Below are 20,638 nucleotides of genomic sequence, written 5' to 3'. Positions count from 1 at the left end.
GCTACCTGCTGCCTCTTCCTTCCCATGCTGAAGGGCTCCCCTCTCCTCTCACTCGCTTGCTTTGTAGGCAGCACCTTTCCTTCGCTGTGGTGACTCCTTGGCTGCCCAGAGCGAAGGAAGCGTTTCTTTTCTCTAGGCGTTTGCAGAGGTTTATTCCCTGTCCAAGCACCCAGAGAAAGGAAAATGCTTTGTTCGCTCTTGACTGCCAAAGCCTCCTTAAGCATCACCAAAAGGCTCCTCTGGCAGCCCAGATGGCCAGGATTAAAGAGGGAATGGCAGGAAACTGGTTGGGTGTTCGTGCCGCTTTCAAATTTCCTGGGAATTTTTTCCAGGCTCAGGTTCTTAAGTAAACAATGGTTCTTAAGTAGAGGCAAAAAAATCTTGAACACCTTGTTCTTATCTAGAAAAGTTCTTAAGTAGAGGCGTTCTTAAGTAGAGGTACCACTGTAATGTAAAAAAAATGGAAAAGAAGATAAGAAAGTAGAAAGTATGGAGTAAAAACTAACAACAGTTAACAGAGGACTTAAAGAGTTCATTATATTCCTAGAGATAGAGAGGGCCTCCTACCACCTAAGATTCCAAAACATTGAAGAAGAGAAAGAAGAAAATGTAGGTGAAAAGATGGCAAAAATCTTAGCCAAAATGATGCAAACTAGCAAACAAGACATGATGAGAGATATAGATGAGGCTTACAATATCTATATGAGCTATGCAAGGGAACACAGATAGCCAAAAGAAGTAGATATAAAATTAACAAAAAGAACAACTAGGGACAATATCTATTAAAAACCCGAAGAAACATTGACCTATAAAAGTAAATAATGGTTTTAAAGCAAATCCCAAGATGGGTCTGAAATACGAGAAGACAATATCAATTCTTAACATCCCAGCTTATAAAACACAAATAACCATTTAGATAGCTGGTGCAGAGGGTATTTTAGTAACCTGGCAAGAAAAAAAAGTTAATCAGATTCAACTGAAAAGGCTCAGGAATTCTATGAAAGATATTTTATGATGGAAGGCGAAGAACAAAGTAAGGAAGAAAGTAAAGAAGAATTGGAGAGTACAAGTCAGGGAGAAATCACAGAGGAAAGAGAGAAAGATAGAAGATATAAAAGAATGCAAGAAAAAGAGACAATAGAATAAGGAACAAGTAGGAGAATAAGAGAAACTAGAGCCACAAAAAAACAGCACATATAGTCTACGGAGAGAGGTGGCATTCAAAATCTAATAAATAATAATAATAATAATAATAATAATAATAATAATTATTATTATTATTATTATTATTATTATAATTATTATTAGAAGAAATTAAATTGATTTCCATTAATATTAATGGACTCAATACACTAAAAAAAGAGAATCAATTTTTTGTATAAAATTCAGAAAACCTGATACGGATGTAATATGATTACAAGATTACAAGAAGTCCACATCAAAAAAGAGCAAACCAACTATTGGAAAATAAAAAATTAGAAAAAATATTTACATCTTTAACAACAACAAGAAAAGGAATAACAATTTACATAAAAGATAAGAGAAAATCTAAATTAATCTACACAGATGATGCTAGGAGAATTTTAATGGTAGAATTAAGAGATAAAAACGAAATCCATATTCCTCATAAATATATATGCACCAAATTGAAATCAATATGAATTGTGCAATAAAATACATAAAATTACAACACGAAAAATTCTACTTAATTGTAGATTATAGTGCAATAGCATATATCAAAAAGGATCATCTCATTATAAGTCTGTGCTGACCAATTGGCCCCCATCTTCACCCAAATCTTCAACAAATCACTAGAGTTGTGCTATGTTCCTTCCTGCTTCAAACGCTCGACTATCATCCCAGTGCCAAAGAAGCCCTCCATCAAGGAACTGAATGACTACAGACCAGTTGCTCTAACATCTGTAGTTATGAAAACCTTTGAAAGGCTAGTGATGTTGCATTTGAAAGCCATCACGGATCCACTGTTAGACCCCCTGCAATTTGCATACCGAGCAAATAGATCAACAGATGATGCTATTAATTTGGCTCTACACTACATCCTTCAACATCTTGAATCTCCAATGACCTACGCCAGGGTCCTCTTTGTGGACTTCAGTTCAGCATTCAATACCATCATACCGGACATTCTCTTAACCAAACTAAATCAGCTAGCGGTACCTGAACACACTTGTAAGTGGATCACAAGCTTCCTAACAGACAGGAAGCAGCAGGTGAAGCTAGGAAAAATCACATCAGATATATGTACAATTAGCACAGGTGCCCCCCAAGGCTGTGTACTTTCACCACTTCTCTTCTCTTTATACACTAATGACTGCATCTCATACGATCCATCTGTTAAACTACTGAAGTTTGCAGATGATACAACAGTGATTGGACTCATTCGAGACAATGATGAATCTGCATACAGACGGGAAGTTGAACAACTATCCTTGTGGTGTGACCAGAACAATCTAGAACTGAACACACTCAAAACTGTAGAAATGGTGGTAGACTTTAAGAGAAACCCTTCCACCCTTCCACCTCTCACAATACTAGACAACACAGTATCAACTGTAGAGACCTTCAAATTTCTAGGTTCTATCATATCTCAAGACCTAAAATGGTCACCTAACATCAAAAACATCATCAAAAAAGCACAACAAAGAATGTTCTTTCTGCGCCAGCTCAGGAAGCTCAAACTGCCCAAGGAGCTGCTGATTCAGTTCTATAGAGGAATCATTGAGTCTGTCATCTGCACCTCTATAACTGTCTGGTTTGGTGCTGCAACCCAACAGGACCGACACAGACTTCAGAGGATAATCAGAATTGCAGAAAAAACAATTGCTGCCAATCTGCCTTCCATTGAGGACCTGTATACTGCACGAGTCAAAAAGAGGGCGGGTAAAATATTTACTGACCCCTCACATCCTGGACACAAATTGTTTCAACTCCTACCCTCAAAACGTCGCTACAGAGCACTGCACACCAAGACAACTAGACACAAGAACAGTTTTTTCCCGAACGCCATCACTCTACTAAACAAATAATTCCCTCAACACTGTCAGACTTTCTACTAAATCTGCACTTCTATTCTACTAGTTTTCCTCATCATTCCTATCACCCATTTCCTCCCATGTTGACTGTATGACTGTAACTTGTTGCGTATATCCTAAGATTTTTATTAATATTGCTTCTTCATTGCTTATTTGACCCCTATGACAATCATTAAGTGTTGTACCACATGATTCTTGACAAATGTATATTTTATTTTATGTACGTTGAGAGCATATGCACCAAGACAAATTCCTTGTGTGTCCAATCACACTTGGCCAATAAAATTCTATTCTATTCTATTCTATTCTATAAAACTAAGAGAAATGAAAATATATTTCTCAAACCATTTTTTGAACTTGTATTAGAATATAATTTATGAAAAGTGTAAATATCAATTTGTTATATATGTACATACATATAAATAAATAAATACATACATACATACTGTACACACACGCACACACACACACACACTGTATATATAAACATATTTTTGCTGATAATGAAAAGGAAGGGAGACTAGTACAGATATATTTCGGGCTTATTTGCCCTCATCATGTAGCCACACCCTTACTGGGCTTTGAATCCAGATAGTCGCCTTCTTTACTTGACAAAAAATTACTCACACACACAAACAAACACAAAAAAAATAGAAAAAACATATGTAAACAAATGTATATAGAAATGGAATAGGCAATATGTATTGAAGAAATTTATTTATTTTATTTTATTATTTAGATTTGTATGCCGCCCCTCTACGCAGAAATTGATGAGAAGCAGGTATAAAATATAAATTACAAATAAATTTGAAAGTATTTATATTGTAGTTATACAAAATTTTGTGAACTAATCTTGAGCTCTAACCAAAATGGGATCTAGGATTGCTACCATTGTATGTTTTGTATGTTATGCAATTTTTTGGGGTATATAAAATAAAAAGAAAGTTTCAAACAGCTTGTGACCAGACCAAAACATGTTTGTGCATATAGGTAGATATTTTTCAAGGTAATATTTTTCAAGGTAACAGGAATAATGTATGGACATAGGAATGGCAGCTAGGAGGAAGTTAGGCAAAGGAAGATGTTGGGAAGATCATTCAAGAGATAGGATGCCATTTGGCTATACAATGCTTGAAACCAAGGACATCAATATGAGGTCTTATGAACAAGCCACACAGAAGAGAGGAAAAATGGGCAAAGTGCACCTGCTCTTCCTACTTATTTGTAAAATGCCTCTGGATTTTGCTGGAATAGCTAACACATTCTGGATCTAATTCTCCTGAAACTTCCTGGTAGCAACCACTAAATTTTATGAAATGTAAATCAGCACTTCTGTTGACAGACAAAATGATTGAAGTCTGTGAAACAGCCCCCTTTTCCCAGTCAACAGGAGTGCTGATTTAGCATCAGCTTGTCTGGTACTTAGGGGCCAAAAATTAGGCAGCACAAAGAAACAACAGCCAACAACTTAGTAGCTAGCCATCAACATCCTTATTAACAACTAAACAACCACACACAACAAGGTATCACATAAATACTGTGCATAGAATAGCCCAAAGCACACATTCTGATAAAGTGATTGGCCCAGATTGGCAAACTGAAGCTTCTTTTATGTATGCCAACATTGTAGATTTTGTCATTATCAGCAATACTGTTAAAGCTAAGAAAGTAAAGCAACTTCAAGTAGGCAATCAGACTTTTGTAGCTTCCACACGCTAGTATCCAAACATCTACCTACCTCTACTTGATATTTTCAATTAAACAACCACTCTGTATTTTATTTAGTTATTATTTATTGTGTTTATATGCCACTCACTCCAAAATGGACTCTGAGCAGCTAACAGTAGAAATAAATACAACAACAATAAAAACAGTTAAAATCTAACAATAAAAACCAATAATACAATAAACAGTAATGACATAACAACCATAAATACTTGCAATCAACCTAATTCCAGACCTGCCGGAAAAACCAGATCTTAACGGCTTTCCGGAAGACTGGTAGGGTGGAGATAGTGCAGATCTCTGGGGGTAGTTAGTTCCAAAGGGTCGGAGCTGCCACAGAAAGGCTCTTCCCCAAGGTCCCGCCAACCTACATTGTTTGGTGGATGAGACCTGGAAAAGGCCAATTCTTTATAAAACTGTTTCTTTATATTTACTGTATTCACTCACTTGTGCAATTGCTGCTATTTATTTATTATTTATTTATTACTTAGATTTGTATGCCGCCCCTCTCCGAAGACTCGGGGCGGCTATGCTATGCTGGTTCTGGGAAGTGGTGACATTGTGTTATAGGAGTGGTTGTTCTGAATTAATGAACAAAAGAGAAAACTCTACTGATTCTATTAGCAGGACAAGAAGCTATTAATATGGTAAATTGTACTCTGAATCATTCTTCTTTATAGAATAAATGGACTTTCCTTTTTGTTAAGAAAACTATTAAAATGATTATCATAATGAGGAAAAATAACTTAAAAACATGAACCAAAAGGCAAATACAGAACTTCCTTTAGGGAGCTGCAGAAGAATCAGTAGGAGTATTTTTTCAGATATCTTTCTAAGATCTGTTAGATTCAAAGGGTGGCATACAAATCCAATAAATAAATAAATAAATAAATAAATAATACTAGCTGAACACCTGTGCTCCACTACGAAACTATGTGATCGGGTTTGATAAATCAACATTTACGGCTTGAAAATTAATGAGAAATTACAATTGACCTCTCCTCTCCCCTTCTCTCCCTCAGTCTTGCCCCACAGAAACATATCCTATTCTATCCCCTTCTCTCCCTCAGTCTGGCCTCACAAAACCTTCCCCTATCCTATCCTATCCCATCCCCTTCTCTCCCTCGGGCTTTGTATCCCCTTCTCTCCCTCAGGCATGGCCCACATAAGCCTTTCTTAGTGAGTACCTAGAAGCCAAGAGGAACATATGTGCCAAATTTCAAGTTTGTACGCTTTATGGTTCTGGAGATTTTATTATCATGGGGTGAGGATAACTAATCATACAGTTCAGTATGAGCAAAGATTTTACATTTATTCGTTTTTTTCCACTTTTTTTTTCAACATTTATTCTATTGGTATGGGGGTAATTTTTTTCATGTTTCATTCTGAAATTACTTGGACAATTAACTACTGTTTTCTTAGCGAAGTTTTGTTAAGAAATGATTTTCCATTGCCTCCTTCCTAGGGCTGAGAAAAGTCACTAGACTAAGGTCCTCAGGCTACCTAATTCTACCTAAGGCAGAATTATGGTCTCATAGATTAGGCTTGATGCCTTAATCACTACATCAAATTGACTCTCATGGTAGTTATGAGAAGGATAAATTTATTTCTCAGTAAATTGACTCTTAATAGGCTTCTTATTAATAATTTCTGACAACACATTCCAACTCCATCCCTCATGACAACAGCAATTACATTCTGGTTGAACATATCTGACATTCTTATGTTATATATATAGCAGAATTATCTTTCTATATTATGTAAACAATATTTAATTTTGGTAGGCAGAAATCCGTCACTGAAATGTCAGGCATTCATTCATTCATCAATTCATTCATTTTGTCAAGCATATATAAGCTTACAGAAAAAGTATAAACATCTCTCTTAGGAATAGGTTGAGGTCAACAGTAGACAATCTAAGGTCAAAGTTTTGGTGGCCGGTTGGGGAAGAAACCATAGAGTCAGTAGTACATTCTAGGCATTGACCACTGTTGCTGAAGTATTTATTATTAATTATTATTATTATTATTATTAATTATTATTATTATTGTTATTATTTATTAGATTTGTATGCTGCCCCTCTCCGAGGACTCGGAGCGGCTCTAGCTATTTTTCTGCAATCGAGTTTGGAGCGGTTTACCTTACGTTTGTATCTCATGTATTGCTGCAGTTGAAGCTGAAGTAGTCACTGGAAGGTAAGACATTGTAGCAGATAATTTTATGTACTATACTTAGGTCAGACCTAAGGCGGCGTAATTCTAAATTGTCTAAGCCCAAAATTTCAAGTCTGGTAGCAAAAGATATTCCATTGTGAACAGAAGAGTGGAGGATTCTTCTCATGAAACATCTCTGGACATTCTCAATTGTATTAATGTCCCATATGTAGTGTGGGTTTCAGACAGATGAGCTGTATTCGAGAATTGGTCTAGCAAATGTTTTGTATACTCTAGCTAGAAGTATAATATTACCAGAGAAGAAACTATGCAAGATTAGGTTAACAACTCTTAAGGCCTTTTTGGCAATGTTGTTACAGTGGACTCTAGCACTTAAATAATTAGAGATGAGTACTCCAAAGTACTTACAAGGCCATGTCCATCCAGCTTGTATTTTATATTGTGTTTTTTTTTGCCAATGTATAAGACAGAACAGTTGTTGGTTGAGATTTGAATTTGCTACTTGACCATTCTGACACATAGATGTTTTTTAGATGCATTGTAAAAACTTAGCAAGAAAGATTATACTACCACCGTGTGGTCTTTTCAGAATGAAAGTTTAAGCACATTTCAATATGTGTTCATACTTGGAATTATATCTCATATACAGAGACTTACCAGCCATTTTGTATATTCATCTAGAGCTCGTTTATCTTTTTCTTCTTTTTCAACCTGTTGTTCTACTTCTTTTTTCCTTTCTTGGATTTTTTCTTTTTCTTTTTGCTTTATGAATTCTTCTTTCTTTTCATTCCTAAAAGTTAAAAGAAAAAATGTTTCATAATGTAGGAAGCCACCTCCGATTAAAATATTCTTTATTCTTAATATTAAAAAAGGATAGAATATTTTCCCAAAGGAGAAATGGAGAAACATGTTCTAGGCAGAAAACAGCCCCAGTCTTCCTGCCATAGTAAAACAGACTCAAGCAAAAGAGAGTGGCATTTTGGAATGGAGATTTGCATCCATTCTGGGCCAATCTATTCATAAACAAAATGCACAGAAGGTTGGAGCTGATGGGATTAAAATCTATATTCCCCCATCCAAATTCTAAGGACAGGATATAACCTTAAGACATAATAGGACATAATCCACCACCACTGAAATAGTAAAAGACTCAAGACTCACTACATTGCACAACTCCCTGGAGCATCTCAATCACAAAAACCCAGAACCATATAAACCCAGTCAAGGTGTCAGCCACCCCAGAAAAATTGCTGCTGTCACTGACGTTTCTGGAAACTTCTTTCTTTGCAGTCAGCCTCCACTTTATTTCCAGCGCCTTTCTCCCAGCTTGGAACTGGACCGATTTTTTTCTTCCCACAATAACATAGACAAAATATGAATTTTTATATACTAATATGTGTAACAAAGTATGCAGAACAAACTTAGTCAGAAGGTAACATAATCAAATTTATAAAATTAAAAATAAACTATACCATTTTTCAACTGCAGATCTGCTGTCTTTTCTTTTCTCTGCAACAAGTTCCTGCTCTTTCTTCTTTTTTAATCTTTCAACTCTTTTCTCATTTTGTATTTGCTGTTTTAAATATGCAGCTTTTTTCTTTTTCCATTTCTCAAAAGCCTAAAAAAATGAATAGCAAATCCATTACATATGATCCAGAAATTCTTATCTTTTTCTATTTTTTCCAGATCAACCTTGCTGTCAAGCACAACCAAGCATTTAATAGTGAGTGTCATACCAAGTGCACTAATCAAACAGGTGGCAAGAAAGTAGGGACAGTCGTTCACAACACAGGTTATGTGGACAGTAAACACAGGGTCAATCAAATTGGACTCAAAAGTCTATACATAGAGTATGAGGAATAAACACAGTGAATTAGAAATTCAAGTAAATGAAGGCATATGGTTGTCATTACGGAAATTTGATGGAATGAAACCCACAACTGGAACATATAGCTAGAGGGATTAAAAAGAAATACAGTGATCCCCCGCTCGTTGCGAGGGTTCCGTTCCAGGAACCCCCGCAACGAGCGGGTTTTCGCGAAGTAGCGCTGCGGAAGTACAAACACCATCTGCGCATGTGCAGATGGTATTTTTACTTCCGCAGCGCTAGCGAGGAGCCGAAGATTGAGGACTCAGCTCGGAAGCTGCACGGGTGTTTTAAAAGGTCTCCGCCGGCATGGGGGGCTTCTTAGCACCCCCCCAAACCCGAGTTGGGGGTTCGGGAGGTGGTAGGAAGCCCCCCATGCCGGCGGAGACCTTTTAAAACACCCGTGCAGCTTCCGAGCTGAGTCCTCAAGCCAAGCGCAAAGTTAGCCTTGAATCCCTTTGAATCCCGCCGCTTCTGCTGGATACGGGCGATGGGGGGGCGAGCTGCCACAGCCCCTGGCTTCCGCGCTGCTCGTCCCACCCACCGCCCGTATCCAGCAGAAGCTGCTGGATTCAAAGTGCTGCTGGGAGCCGCAGGCGAAAGGAGCTCGGGCATCGGAGCGCGGCGCCAGGCATTGTTCTCCGGACCCCGCCCGCTCAGCCCCGCGGCGGCCCTTTCCCTCTCCAGGCTGCGGGCGGGGTCCGGAGAACAATGCCCGAGCTCCTTTCGCCTGCGGCTCCCAGCCCACCGCCTGTCTCCTGCTGCCCGGTTTAGCCAGGACACGAGCGGCGAAATGACTTGGAGGAATGTGAAGCTGAAACCATTCCTCCAAGTCATTTCGCCGCTCGTGTCCTGGCTAAACCGGGCAGCAGGAGACAGGCTTTGAGTTTTGGCTGCGGGGGGAGAAGTAGGACTTTCCTAACTCCCTCGCCCCGCAGCCAAAACTCAAAGCCTGTCTCCAACGCGCGCTACGATCTTCCGGGCGAGCCAGGCTCAGCGGATCAAGGCAGCCGCTTGGGCCGAGAGGAGCCGGCCTTGATCCGCTGAGCCTGGCTGGCCCGGAAGATCGTAGCGCGCGTTGGCTGCACCGGCGGCGAAATCGCTCGCCGCTGCAGCCAACGCGCGCTACGATCTTCCGGGCGAGCCAGGCTCAGTGACGGAAGGCAGCCGCTTGGGCCGAGAGGAGCCGGCCTTGATCCGCTGAGCCTGGCTGGCCCGGAAGATCGTAGCGCGCGTTGGCGGATCAAGGCCGGCTCCTCTCGGCCCAAGCGGCTGCCTTCCGTCACCTGATTGCTCTTCGCCGGCGGGATGCAAAGTGCTGGGGTGGGGGAGTGTCCTGACAGCCCCCCCACCCCAATGCTTCACCTCCCGCCGGGCAAGAGCGCTCGGGTGGCAGCTTCTTCTAGATACGGGCAATGGGCGGGACAGAGAAGCGGGGAGAATCAGGAGGCTCCTTTGGCAGCTGGGGGCTGCCCTGCTTTGTTGTTTTGGCTGCAGCGGGTGACAGGCAGCCTCCAGCCGCCAAAGGAACCTCCTGATTCTCCCCGCTTCTCTGTCCCGCCCATCGCCCGTATCTAGAAGAAGTTGCCACCCGAGCGCTCTTGCCCGGCGGGAGGCGAAGCATATGGGTGGGGGGGCTGTCAGGACACCCTCCCACCCCAGCACTTTGCATCCCGCCGGCAAAGAGCAATAAGGCAGCAGCTTCTGCCGGACACGGGCAATGGGCGGGACAGAGAAGCGGGAAGAATCAGGAGGTTCCTTTGGCGGCTGGAGGCTGCCTGGCACCCGCTGCAGCCAAAACAACAAAGCCAGGCAGCCCCCAGCTGCCAAAGGAGCCTCCTGATTCTCCCCGCTTCTCTGTCCCGCCCATTGCCCATGTCCGGCAGAAGCTGCCTCCCGTGCCGATGTTCCCCGCCAAGCCCAGTTCGGCTTCCCTGGCTGCTTGGCCGGATGGGGGGGGGGGCTCGGCCAAAAGGGGCTGGAGACGCAGCAATTTGCCTCCCGCCCCTCGCCCCTGTGCCACCGGCACGTCATCTTCCCTCCCAGACAAAAAGGCCGGCCTTTGGGGATGAAGGGGTGTGTTCAGCTCTGCGTCTCCAGCTCCTTTCGGCCGGGCCCCCCCCCCCCCCCGGCCAAGCAGCCAGGGAATCCGAGCCAGGCTTGGCAGGGAACATCGGCACGGGAGGCAGGAGACGATCGGGCGACCGGAGCAGCAGCCAGGGAAGCCGAGCCGCGTATGGCGGTGACGGCGGCCGTCTCCTGCCTCCCGCGCCGATGTTCCCCGCCACGCCCGGCTCGGCTTTCCTGGCTGCTTGGCCGGGAGCTGGATGCTGGTGGTGGCGGAGGAAGGCGAATGCGGCTTGGAAGCTGGGAGGGGGGCAGAATATGGGAGGAGAGAGGCTTGCAATAGAGGGTGGAGGAAGCGGCCATGGGAGGGCGAGCTGCCTCAGGGAGGAGGATCGGGCGGGACCAGGTGGGGGCTGGAATTTCTCCGCCAGGGCGAAGGGCGGGCGAGCGGGTGCTGGGGAGGGCTTCTCGCCCTCCCGACAGCAAGAGGGGGGAGCGAACGGCGTGGGCAGGCGAAGGGCGGGCGAGCGGCAGCGAGGAGTTTGCGTGGGCGGTGGGGAAACTCCTCGCTGACGCCAGCAAGAGGGGGAAGACCCAGGGAAGCCGCTGCCATCTACGCATGCGTGCCCGGCACGCATGCGTAGATGGTATTTTGACTTCCGGGTTGAAAAATAGCGAAGTACCCTGTTCGCAATGGTTGGGGACGCAATAAACGGGGGATCACTGTAGACCAAAAAAAGATGAGGTGGAGTTGCACTATATATAAGAAATATCTACATCTATACAGAAATAGAGCACAGCAATGATGAAAATTATCTTGAATGCATTTTGGTAAATATTAAAGGGGTGGGGGGATGACATTGCCACAGGTTTATACTATAAGTCAGTGATGGCGAACCTTTCTTAAATCAGGTGCCAAAAAAGAGTGGGTGTGTCCTATCGTGCATGCGTGAGTGCCCACATCCATAATTAAATACCTGGGGAGGGCAAAAACAGCTTCTCCCACCCCCTAGAGGCCAGAAACACTCTCCTGGTGTCTCTGTGTGAGCCAAAAATCAGCTGGCCGGCACACACATACACATTGGAGCTGAGCTTGGGCAACGGCTCGTATGTCAGCAGATATGGCTCCATGTGCCACCTGTGGCAAACCTACCAGACAACTTTGTTTCCCAAAATGTAAAGAAGGGAACAAGGGGATCAGCCATGGCAACATCACTGCTATAGGTCATCCAACCAAATGGAGGAAATCAATGAACTTTTTGCTAGTCAACTAACTAAGATACGTAGGAAGCACCTCAAAATAGTAATGGGGGATTTTAACTACCCTGACATCAACTGGGAGACAAACTCTGCACCAAGTGGAAGATCCAACAAATTCCTAACAAGCCTACCAGACAACTTTGTTTCCCAAAATGTAAAGAAGGGAACAAGGGGATCAGCCATATTGGGCTTAATTCTCCCTAACAGAGATGAAATTATTGAAGGTGTTGAAGCTACAGGAACATTCGGAGGGAGTGATCATGCAATATTGAAATTCAACATTAAGCGAGCATAAGTAGTAGAACTAGAGTCTTGGACTTTGAGAGCTAATTTCAATAAACTTAGAGAGAGCTTGGGAAGGATATCATGGCTGAGAATCCTCAAGAGGAAAACAACTTAAGAAGTTTGGGAAATTTTGAAAAAATGAGATTATAAAAGCCCAGTTTAACACAATACCAATAAAGAAGAAAAATAACACCACTCAAAGGAAACCAACATGGCTGCACAAAGAATTCTCTGACAAATTGAAAGACAAATAGTTGAAAGAGGGGCAAATAACTAAGATAGAATCTCAGCAAATAGTCCAAGCATATAAAGATGAAGTGAGGAAAACTAAAACTCACAATGAACAAAGGCTTGTGACAAAAATTAAAAATAACAAAAAAAGCTTCTTCCAATATGTTAGAAACAAGAAAAAAGCCAAGGAACAATTGGTCCATTGCTGGGGGAAAGTGGCAAGAAGGTGACAAGAAACAGGGAGAAAGCAGAACTACTTGTTTTTTTGCATCTGTCTTCACACAAAGGGAAAATTTTGGCCAGTGTATCAAAAACCACCACAAAAACCAGTTTAGGAACACAAGTTAAAAAAGGGAACAAAATGTAAGGGAACCGCCTGTCCAGCCTACATGAATTCAAATCACCAAGACCAGATGGATTACACTCAAAGATTCTGAAGGAACTGGCAGACGAGATCTCAGAATCATTGAACTATATCTTTCAAAGATCCTGGAGCTATGGGAAACTGCTAGAGAACTGTAAAGTTCCATCTTCAAAAAAGGGCAAAAAAAAAAATAGATTGAGAAAACTGCAGACCTATCAGCATGACCTCAATACCAGAGAAGATTCTGGAAAAGATAATCAAGCAATGAATCAGTGAAAACCTAGAAGCAAACCAAGTAATAATCAAAAGCCAACATGGATTTGTCAAAAACAGATCACGCCAGACTAATCTTATTGCATTCTTTGAGAGACTAAATTAGTGGACCAGAGGAATACTATCTTTATAATTTTCTTGAATTTCAGTAAGGCAATTGAGAAAGTAGACCATAACCTACTACTAGATAAAATAATAAAATGTGAGTTAGACAGCATCACCACTAGATGAATTTGTAACTGGCTGACTAACCACACTCAATGTGTAATCTTCAATGGAACTGCATCTACCTGGAGGGAAGTATGCAGTGGAGTACCCAAGGCTCTGTTTTAGGCCCCAAACTCTTCTACATCTTCATCAATGACTTGGACAAGGGGATAGATGGGGAATTCCCCTGGTGAACGATGCCATGGAAAGGGCACAAAAACGCCAAAATGCCATCCTTTTTGGCCTAAAGGAAAACGGGGAAACTGACCTAACAAATATACGTAACATTATCCGCAATCATCATCCTCAAACAATCACACCTGATGACATCTTAGAGGTTTCCAGAAACGGCCCCATTCTGAAGTACAGCGACGGATCAACGGCTCCCCGATTGTGCAGAATAGTCTGCACAAGCGAAACAACCAAACAACAGTTCATCAGGACCATGAACTCCATCGCCGGAAACAACACCACATACAACAAACTCAGATCCAGACCAGACTTAACACTACTTCAACGCATCCGCTCCCGGGAACTACGCGCTGAACTTAGGAGACGTCGTGAACTCGGTGAAACTAACCTTTACATAGACTACCGCTCGGATTGCATCAGAACCAAAACCCACAACCCTCCCTTCATCTCCAAACCGTCTGCCCCTCCTCAACCGTCCCTCACTTCTCCACCCACCATTCCTCATCAACAACCGGACCTCCCCAGCACTTCCAGCAATGAATAGGAAAACGCGCCCCTTACTACCTCGCCTCAATCCAACTTCAACTCAACCCAACCCAATCTCTTTCCTGAACACAAATACAATCTCAAATGCAAAATAATCAATGCAAGAAGTTTAATCAACAAGTTATTTGAATTCCTCCTTCTACTCGACACCAACTTATTTGACATAATCTTTGTTTGCGAAACATGGCTGAATAGTTCCTATCCTGACTCCATCATCACTCAAAATAACTACCTGGTCTTCCGGTCCGACCGCGAATCCCGCAGAGGAGGTGGTGTAGCCATATTCTATAAAAGCTCACTCAATCTAAAAAACATTCAAGTTGCACACAATTTACTCCTTCCTGAAACCTTAATCTGCGATCTTTCCCTCAACACTACTCTCCGCTTTTTACTGTGCTACAGAGCTCCAAACTATGACACTACACATGCAACAAAATTAACCTCCCTACTAACATGGGCAACCTCCTGTCCCTATCCTATTATCTTCATAGGTGACCTCAACCTACCACACATCAAATGGACACTAAATGAATGCTCTACCGAACCTATACATACCGCCATTTATAATGCCATCACCAGCCTGGGACTGGAACAATTAGTATCAAACAATACCAGACTCAACAACTGTCTCGATCTCATATTCTGTAATAGCAAAAGTGCTATTTATGGACTGCATATCAGAGAACCCTTTTCCGACAGCGACCATAGCATGATCAACTTCAACCTAAACCTACACCATCATATCACTCAACTGAACAACGCACCACCTAAGTACAATTTCAGGAAAGCCAACTACGAACTCATAGACGCCAATCTCTCACTCATTAATTGGCAATCCTTGTTCTCTAACTGCAGCACCATTGACGACCTCTACAATGCGTTCTTATACCAAATTAATAGACTTATAGATCTACATGTACCACTCACCTCTCCCAGAAGAAAACGAAAAAATAACGTACCTGTCTCGATCAAGAAACTACAAACCAAAAAAAGATCCCTCTGGCGTAGAAACAAAAAAGGCCCAGTAACCAACTTTAAAAGCCGCTACAGAAGCATATGCCAACAAATAAAAGCAGAATGTCTCAACTATCACAGTAAACAAGAGGAAAACCTCATACACATCAAATCGAACTGTGCCTTCTACAACTTCGTCAACAACAAACTCAATGACTCCAGACCTATTCCACCTCTCGTAGGACCCAATAACAAAGAATACCTTGATGACCCATCCAAAGCTAACCTCTTCAACTCCTTTTTTGGCTCTGTTTTTGTTAACAGTAACGGCTCATCCCCCTTCTTCGCAACTTGCACTCCAAACTCATTAAAAAACCTAACTCAAACCATCTTCACTATAGACTACGTTGAAAAAGCAATCCGTGTTCTCAAACCTTCCCTATCTGTTGGTCCAGATGGTCTTTGTGCTTACTTCCTAAGAAAACTTTCTTCTGCCATAGCTGAACCCCTAAGCATTATCTTCCAAAAATCCTTCAGGACCAGCACCCTTCCCAAACTGTGGTCAAAAGCAGTAGTCATCCCCATTTTCAAAAAAAGGAGACCTATCACTAGTTGACAACTACAGACCAATATCACTATGCTGCGTCCCTTGTAAAATCATGGAATCAATTATAAACCGATCAATCACTCGACACTTAGAATCTAATAACCTACTCTCAAACAAACAATTTGGATTCCGTAACAAACTATCCTGCAACCTACAACTACTTCACTGCAAAAATATCTGGACCACCCACCTTGATCAAGGAAAATCCATCGATGCAATTTATATTGACTTCTGCAAAGCCTTCGACTCAGTGGTTCACGACAAACTTCTCTTAAAACTCAAATCCTATGGCATCTCAGGACTCCTACACAACTGGATTACTGCATTCCTGTCAAACAGGCAACAAGTCGTCAAAATTGGAAGCGCCATTTCCACCCCCGTCCCTGTCAAAAGTGGCGTTCCCCAAGGCAGCGTACTAGGTCCTACCCTTTTCATCCTATACATCAATGACCTCTGCGATAATATCACAAGCAACTGTGTGCTTTTTGCTGACGACGTGAAACTTTTCAACACCACTGACAACACACTCACTCTCCAAAAAGACCTTGACTTTGTTTCAGATTGGTCTAACACCTGGCAACTTCAAATATCAACCAACAAATGCTCTACCCTCCACATCGGCAAAAAGAATCCAAACCTCATATATGAACTGAATAAACAAACCCTCACAGCCAACCCACATTCAGTAAAAGACCTTGGAATACTAATATCAAATGACCTAAGTGTTAAAGCCCACTGCAACTATATCGCCAAAAAGGCTTCCAGAGTTGTTAACCTGATCCTACGTAGCTTCTGCTCTGGCAATCTCACACTACTGACTAGAGCCTACAAAACTTATGCCAGACCCATCCTCGAATACAGCTCATCTGTCTGGAACCCACACCACATTTCAGACATCAACACTATCGAAAACGTCCAAAGATATTTCACCAGAAGAGCCCTTCACTCCTCCACTCGAAACAGAATACCTTACGAAAACAGACTAACTATCCTAGGTCTTGAAAGTTTAGAATTGCGACGCCTAAAACACGATTTAAGTATTGCCCACAAGATCATATGCTGCAATGTCCTTCCGGTCAATGACTACTTCACCTTCAACCGCAACAACACAAGAGCATGCAACAGATTCAAACTTAATATTAACCGCTCCAAACTTGACTGTAAAAAATATGACTTTAACAATCGAGTCGTCGACGCGTGGAACTCATTACCGGACTCTATAGTGTCTACTCCCAACCCCCAACATTTCTCCCTTAGACTCTCCACGATTGACCTCTCCAGGTTCCTAAGAGGCCAGTAAGGAGCGTACATAAGTGCACTGATGTGCCTAACGTCCCCTGTCCAATTACCTTTCCTTTTCTCATATATCCTATATATTCTCTCCCTCTCATCCACTCCTCTTCTTTTTTACTTACTATCCCTATATATACTACTTAATGCCTATTTCATTCCATATGTATTGTATATTGGACAAAGAATAAATAAATAAAATGACACCAAGCTGGCTGAAATAGCCAACACTTCAGAAGGTAGATTTAAGATACAGAAACACCTTGACTTGAACATTTATATATTTGAACTAAGGAGCAATTTCCTGGCAGTTAGAACAATTAATCAGTGGGACAACTTGCATTGAGAAGTTGTGAATGCTCCAACACCAGAGGTTTTTAAGAAGATATTGTATAACCATTTGTCTGAAGTGGTGTAGGGTTTGCTGCCTAAGCAGAAGATTGGACTAGAAAACCTCGAAGGTCCCTTCCAACTCTGTTATTCTATTCTACCTTAATTAATAAAGAAAAAGGAAGTTTACAATTGCCATGAAATTTAAAAATAATTATATATAGTTCTCAACTTACCACCATAATGGAGTCTGCCCTTTTGGTTGTAAATTATGATGATCATTGAACAAGACACCCACATGGTTTCCTTGCTTAATAATCCCCATCCCTGCACTTCCTGATGCAGTTAAGCAATGGCACAGGTCATTAAGTAGAGCATGGGTGCTTCAGGATTGGGGGGGGGGGGGCTCTGGGAGACCTAGTATAAGCCTAGACCACCTGCCCCAGCCTCCAAGGCTTTCCTCACCCCAAGGCACCTCATGGTCCATTACCTGCCCGAGAGTCCCCACATGTCTTTCCTGCCATGCTGGACTTGGGCCTGTTTCTTACTCCACTGAGTCTGATCCCCATCTCTAATTACTCATTTATTTTCGGTAGATATTTGAAGCTGTGTTAGGAAGGAAAGCAGGCTACTTCACCCCTTAGTATCCCTGTAGGCACATGGCATAGTCCTAGAAGCAGGTGCTAATTTTAGATTATAGATAGCTTTTCAGGCACCCATCATAACTTTAAATAGTTGCTAAGAGGGTGGTGATAAATCTAGGACTACCCGGAGAGCACTGACAATACATTTCAATGTATTATGATTTTTCACCAAATGTAACATTTGCAAGATAAAAACTACTGCCTTTTGTGCCTCTTCCCTTTTCTTCTCATTTAGTTCAGCTTCTTTCTTTTTCTTTGTTGCTTCCAATTTTTTTTTCTCAGCCAATTTTTTTGCTTCTTTTTCTTTCATAGCCTTCCACGCTTCAAAGGATGCAAATGCTTCTTCTCTTTTAGCAACTTCCTTCTATATGGAAAATAGCATTGTAAATGTTGCATATTTTTTTTATTATGGTCATATAAAATAATGATCTTGTAGACATGTTAAATTGCTGGTTTTATAAGATTACTTTTTACTCCAAAACATGTAACATTCAACTCTTTCTACATTCAACACAGTAGAGCACAGATGCTGCTAATTTTGACCTATTTATCTGAACTGGTAGTTAGTATCTAGACAGACAATTGTGACGTTCTTCTTTCTTGAAGAAGAATTCCTGCTATTTTGGAAAATTGGTCTTAGTCACCACACGCCTAAAATATTTTGTTCATCTCATATTTTATACAGGGATACAAGAACAAAAATCCATACTAACAGAAATATAAATTTGTAAATTAGAAAAATAAGGAGTTCTTGGTGCTCTTTTGAGCTTGTTTTCTTGCAGACATTTCATTACCTAGACTAGGTAACCACGAGATGTACCTCATTTCAACCCTCAACTACAAATATTTTCCTTAATTAGAAAAGCTTCAGGATCAGGGAAAATATTCTATTAAATTCTTTCTTTTCCATCACCTTTAGTAAACCTACCTTTAAAAATACAATAGCTATTTTTCTGTTCAGAACACATTTGTTACTAGCCAGCATTGCCTATATTCAAGGGTGATTGGGAGACCATCCATGTTTCAGCCCAATACATTAGGAGGGCAGGAAATTAGGAAAGGCTGCTGTAGAGCTTGTCAAGAGCAATCAACTGAATGGATAGAGATTTAGGTTTTGATTTAGGAAATAAGACTTCAACTACTTTTTAAACATGAATACTTTGGATGGATGCAACATTATTTCATGAGGAAAAATGTGCTTTGGAGATACAAATTAGCACTTGTCTGCAACTGCTTAACCAAATACCAATTCTGGCAGGATTGTGTATTAGTCACTGTGGGTGTCAATGTGAGTCCAGCTGCTTTAAGGAAAGCAGATAGGCACCACATGAGCACTTTTGCATGTGCTGAATGGCTTTTTTGCTTCTGAATCCAAACTATTGTACAATTGTGCTATTTAATTCAGATTCTATATATAATAATTAACTATTTCATATGTCTAAAAACCGACAATCTCCTCTCAATTATTCTAATGCACTTAAAATAATGAGTGGGCTGGGGTGGTGCAGTGGGTAGAATGCAGTACTGCAGGCCACTAAAGCTGACTGCTAGATCTGCGGTTCAAATCTCATCACCGGCTCAGGTTGATTCAGCCTTCCATCCTTCCAAAGTGGGTAAAATGAGGACCCGGATTGTGTGGGCAATATGCTGGCTCTGTTAAAAAGTGCTATTGCTAACATGTTGTAAGCCGCCCAGAGTCTAAGGAGAAGGGCGGCATTAAAAAATTTGAATAAATATATTAATAAATAAATAAAGTACTTGCTTATATATTACGATTGTGAGAACAAAAGAATGTAGAACTCTCGACCTGTGACACACATAATGTGTGATATTTACACATAAAAATAATGTGTAAAAATACTGATGGTAATTTATAAAGCATATGAGCATTATGAAGTCCTGCAGACATTCATCATGTTTGAAATCAGCTGAAAACACTTACATAATTATCATATGGAATCTAAAGGGCATATAATTGTATTTACAATTTCTGTCAAAGCCCAGCTAACATAGCTAAAATACTTTTTTAAAAAAAATTGCCAACCTCCCTGTTGACCATTTTTTTAAATCTTTCTCATTACTGAGAGATAGCAATTGTGACTTCACATATTGTATAAGTATATGACAGTGTTAATCAATGTACTCCATATACTTACACATATTGTGTAAGTATATGACAGTGTTAATCCATCCACTTGAGCTAATTAAAAGATTGGTTCCTGTATGTGATGACAGTAATTGTTGACTGGTTTTGTTCAATGTTCTTTGGTATGCCTATTTTAAGAAAGCATTTTGCAGTACTTGTACAGGCCTGACACTTGTTCAATCTTACTAGCGTCATGACATAAATCATTCAACAATTTTTACAAACCATGCTCTGATTATTCCTTGACAGTATATTCTAAGCCAGTGTTTCCCAACCTTTTTTGAGCCGCGGCACATTATTCACATTTACAAAATCCTGGGGAACATTGAGCGGGGGGGCGGGGGGCGCTAAAAAAAGTTTGGACAAAAAAAATCTCTCTCTTCCTACCTTTCGATCTATTTCTCTCTCTCTCCCCCTCTTTTT

General features: G+C 41.3%; 1 protein-coding gene across 5 annotated transcripts in view; it reads right to left on the bottom strand.

Annotated features, from left to right (window-relative positions):
* Positions 1-20,638, bottom strand: part of MAP9 (microtubule associated protein 9) — a 116,791-nt gene that overhangs the window by 40,243 nt on the left and 55,910 nt on the right. For all 5 annotated transcript variants that reach the window (XM_070757315.1, XM_070757313.1, XM_070757316.1 and 2 more), the window contains 3 exons: positions 18,272-18,433; positions 8,425-8,570; positions 7,610-7,742 (listed from right to left, as the gene is read on the bottom strand). In XM_070757315.1, coding sequence (XP_070613416.1) covers positions 7,610-7,742; positions 8,425-8,570; positions 18,272-18,433 — 441 coding nt within the window. The remainder of the gene's footprint in view (positions 1-7,609; positions 7,743-8,424; positions 8,571-18,271; positions 18,434-20,638) is intronic.

This window comes from Erythrolamprus reginae, chromosome 7 (assembly GCF_031021105.1).
Source record: "Erythrolamprus reginae isolate rEryReg1 chromosome 7, rEryReg1.hap1, whole genome shotgun sequence".
NCBI classification, from domain to species: Eukaryota; Metazoa; Chordata; class Lepidosauria; order Squamata; family Dipsadidae; genus Erythrolamprus; species Erythrolamprus reginae.
This window is presented reverse-complemented; position numbering and strand designations above follow the sequence as displayed.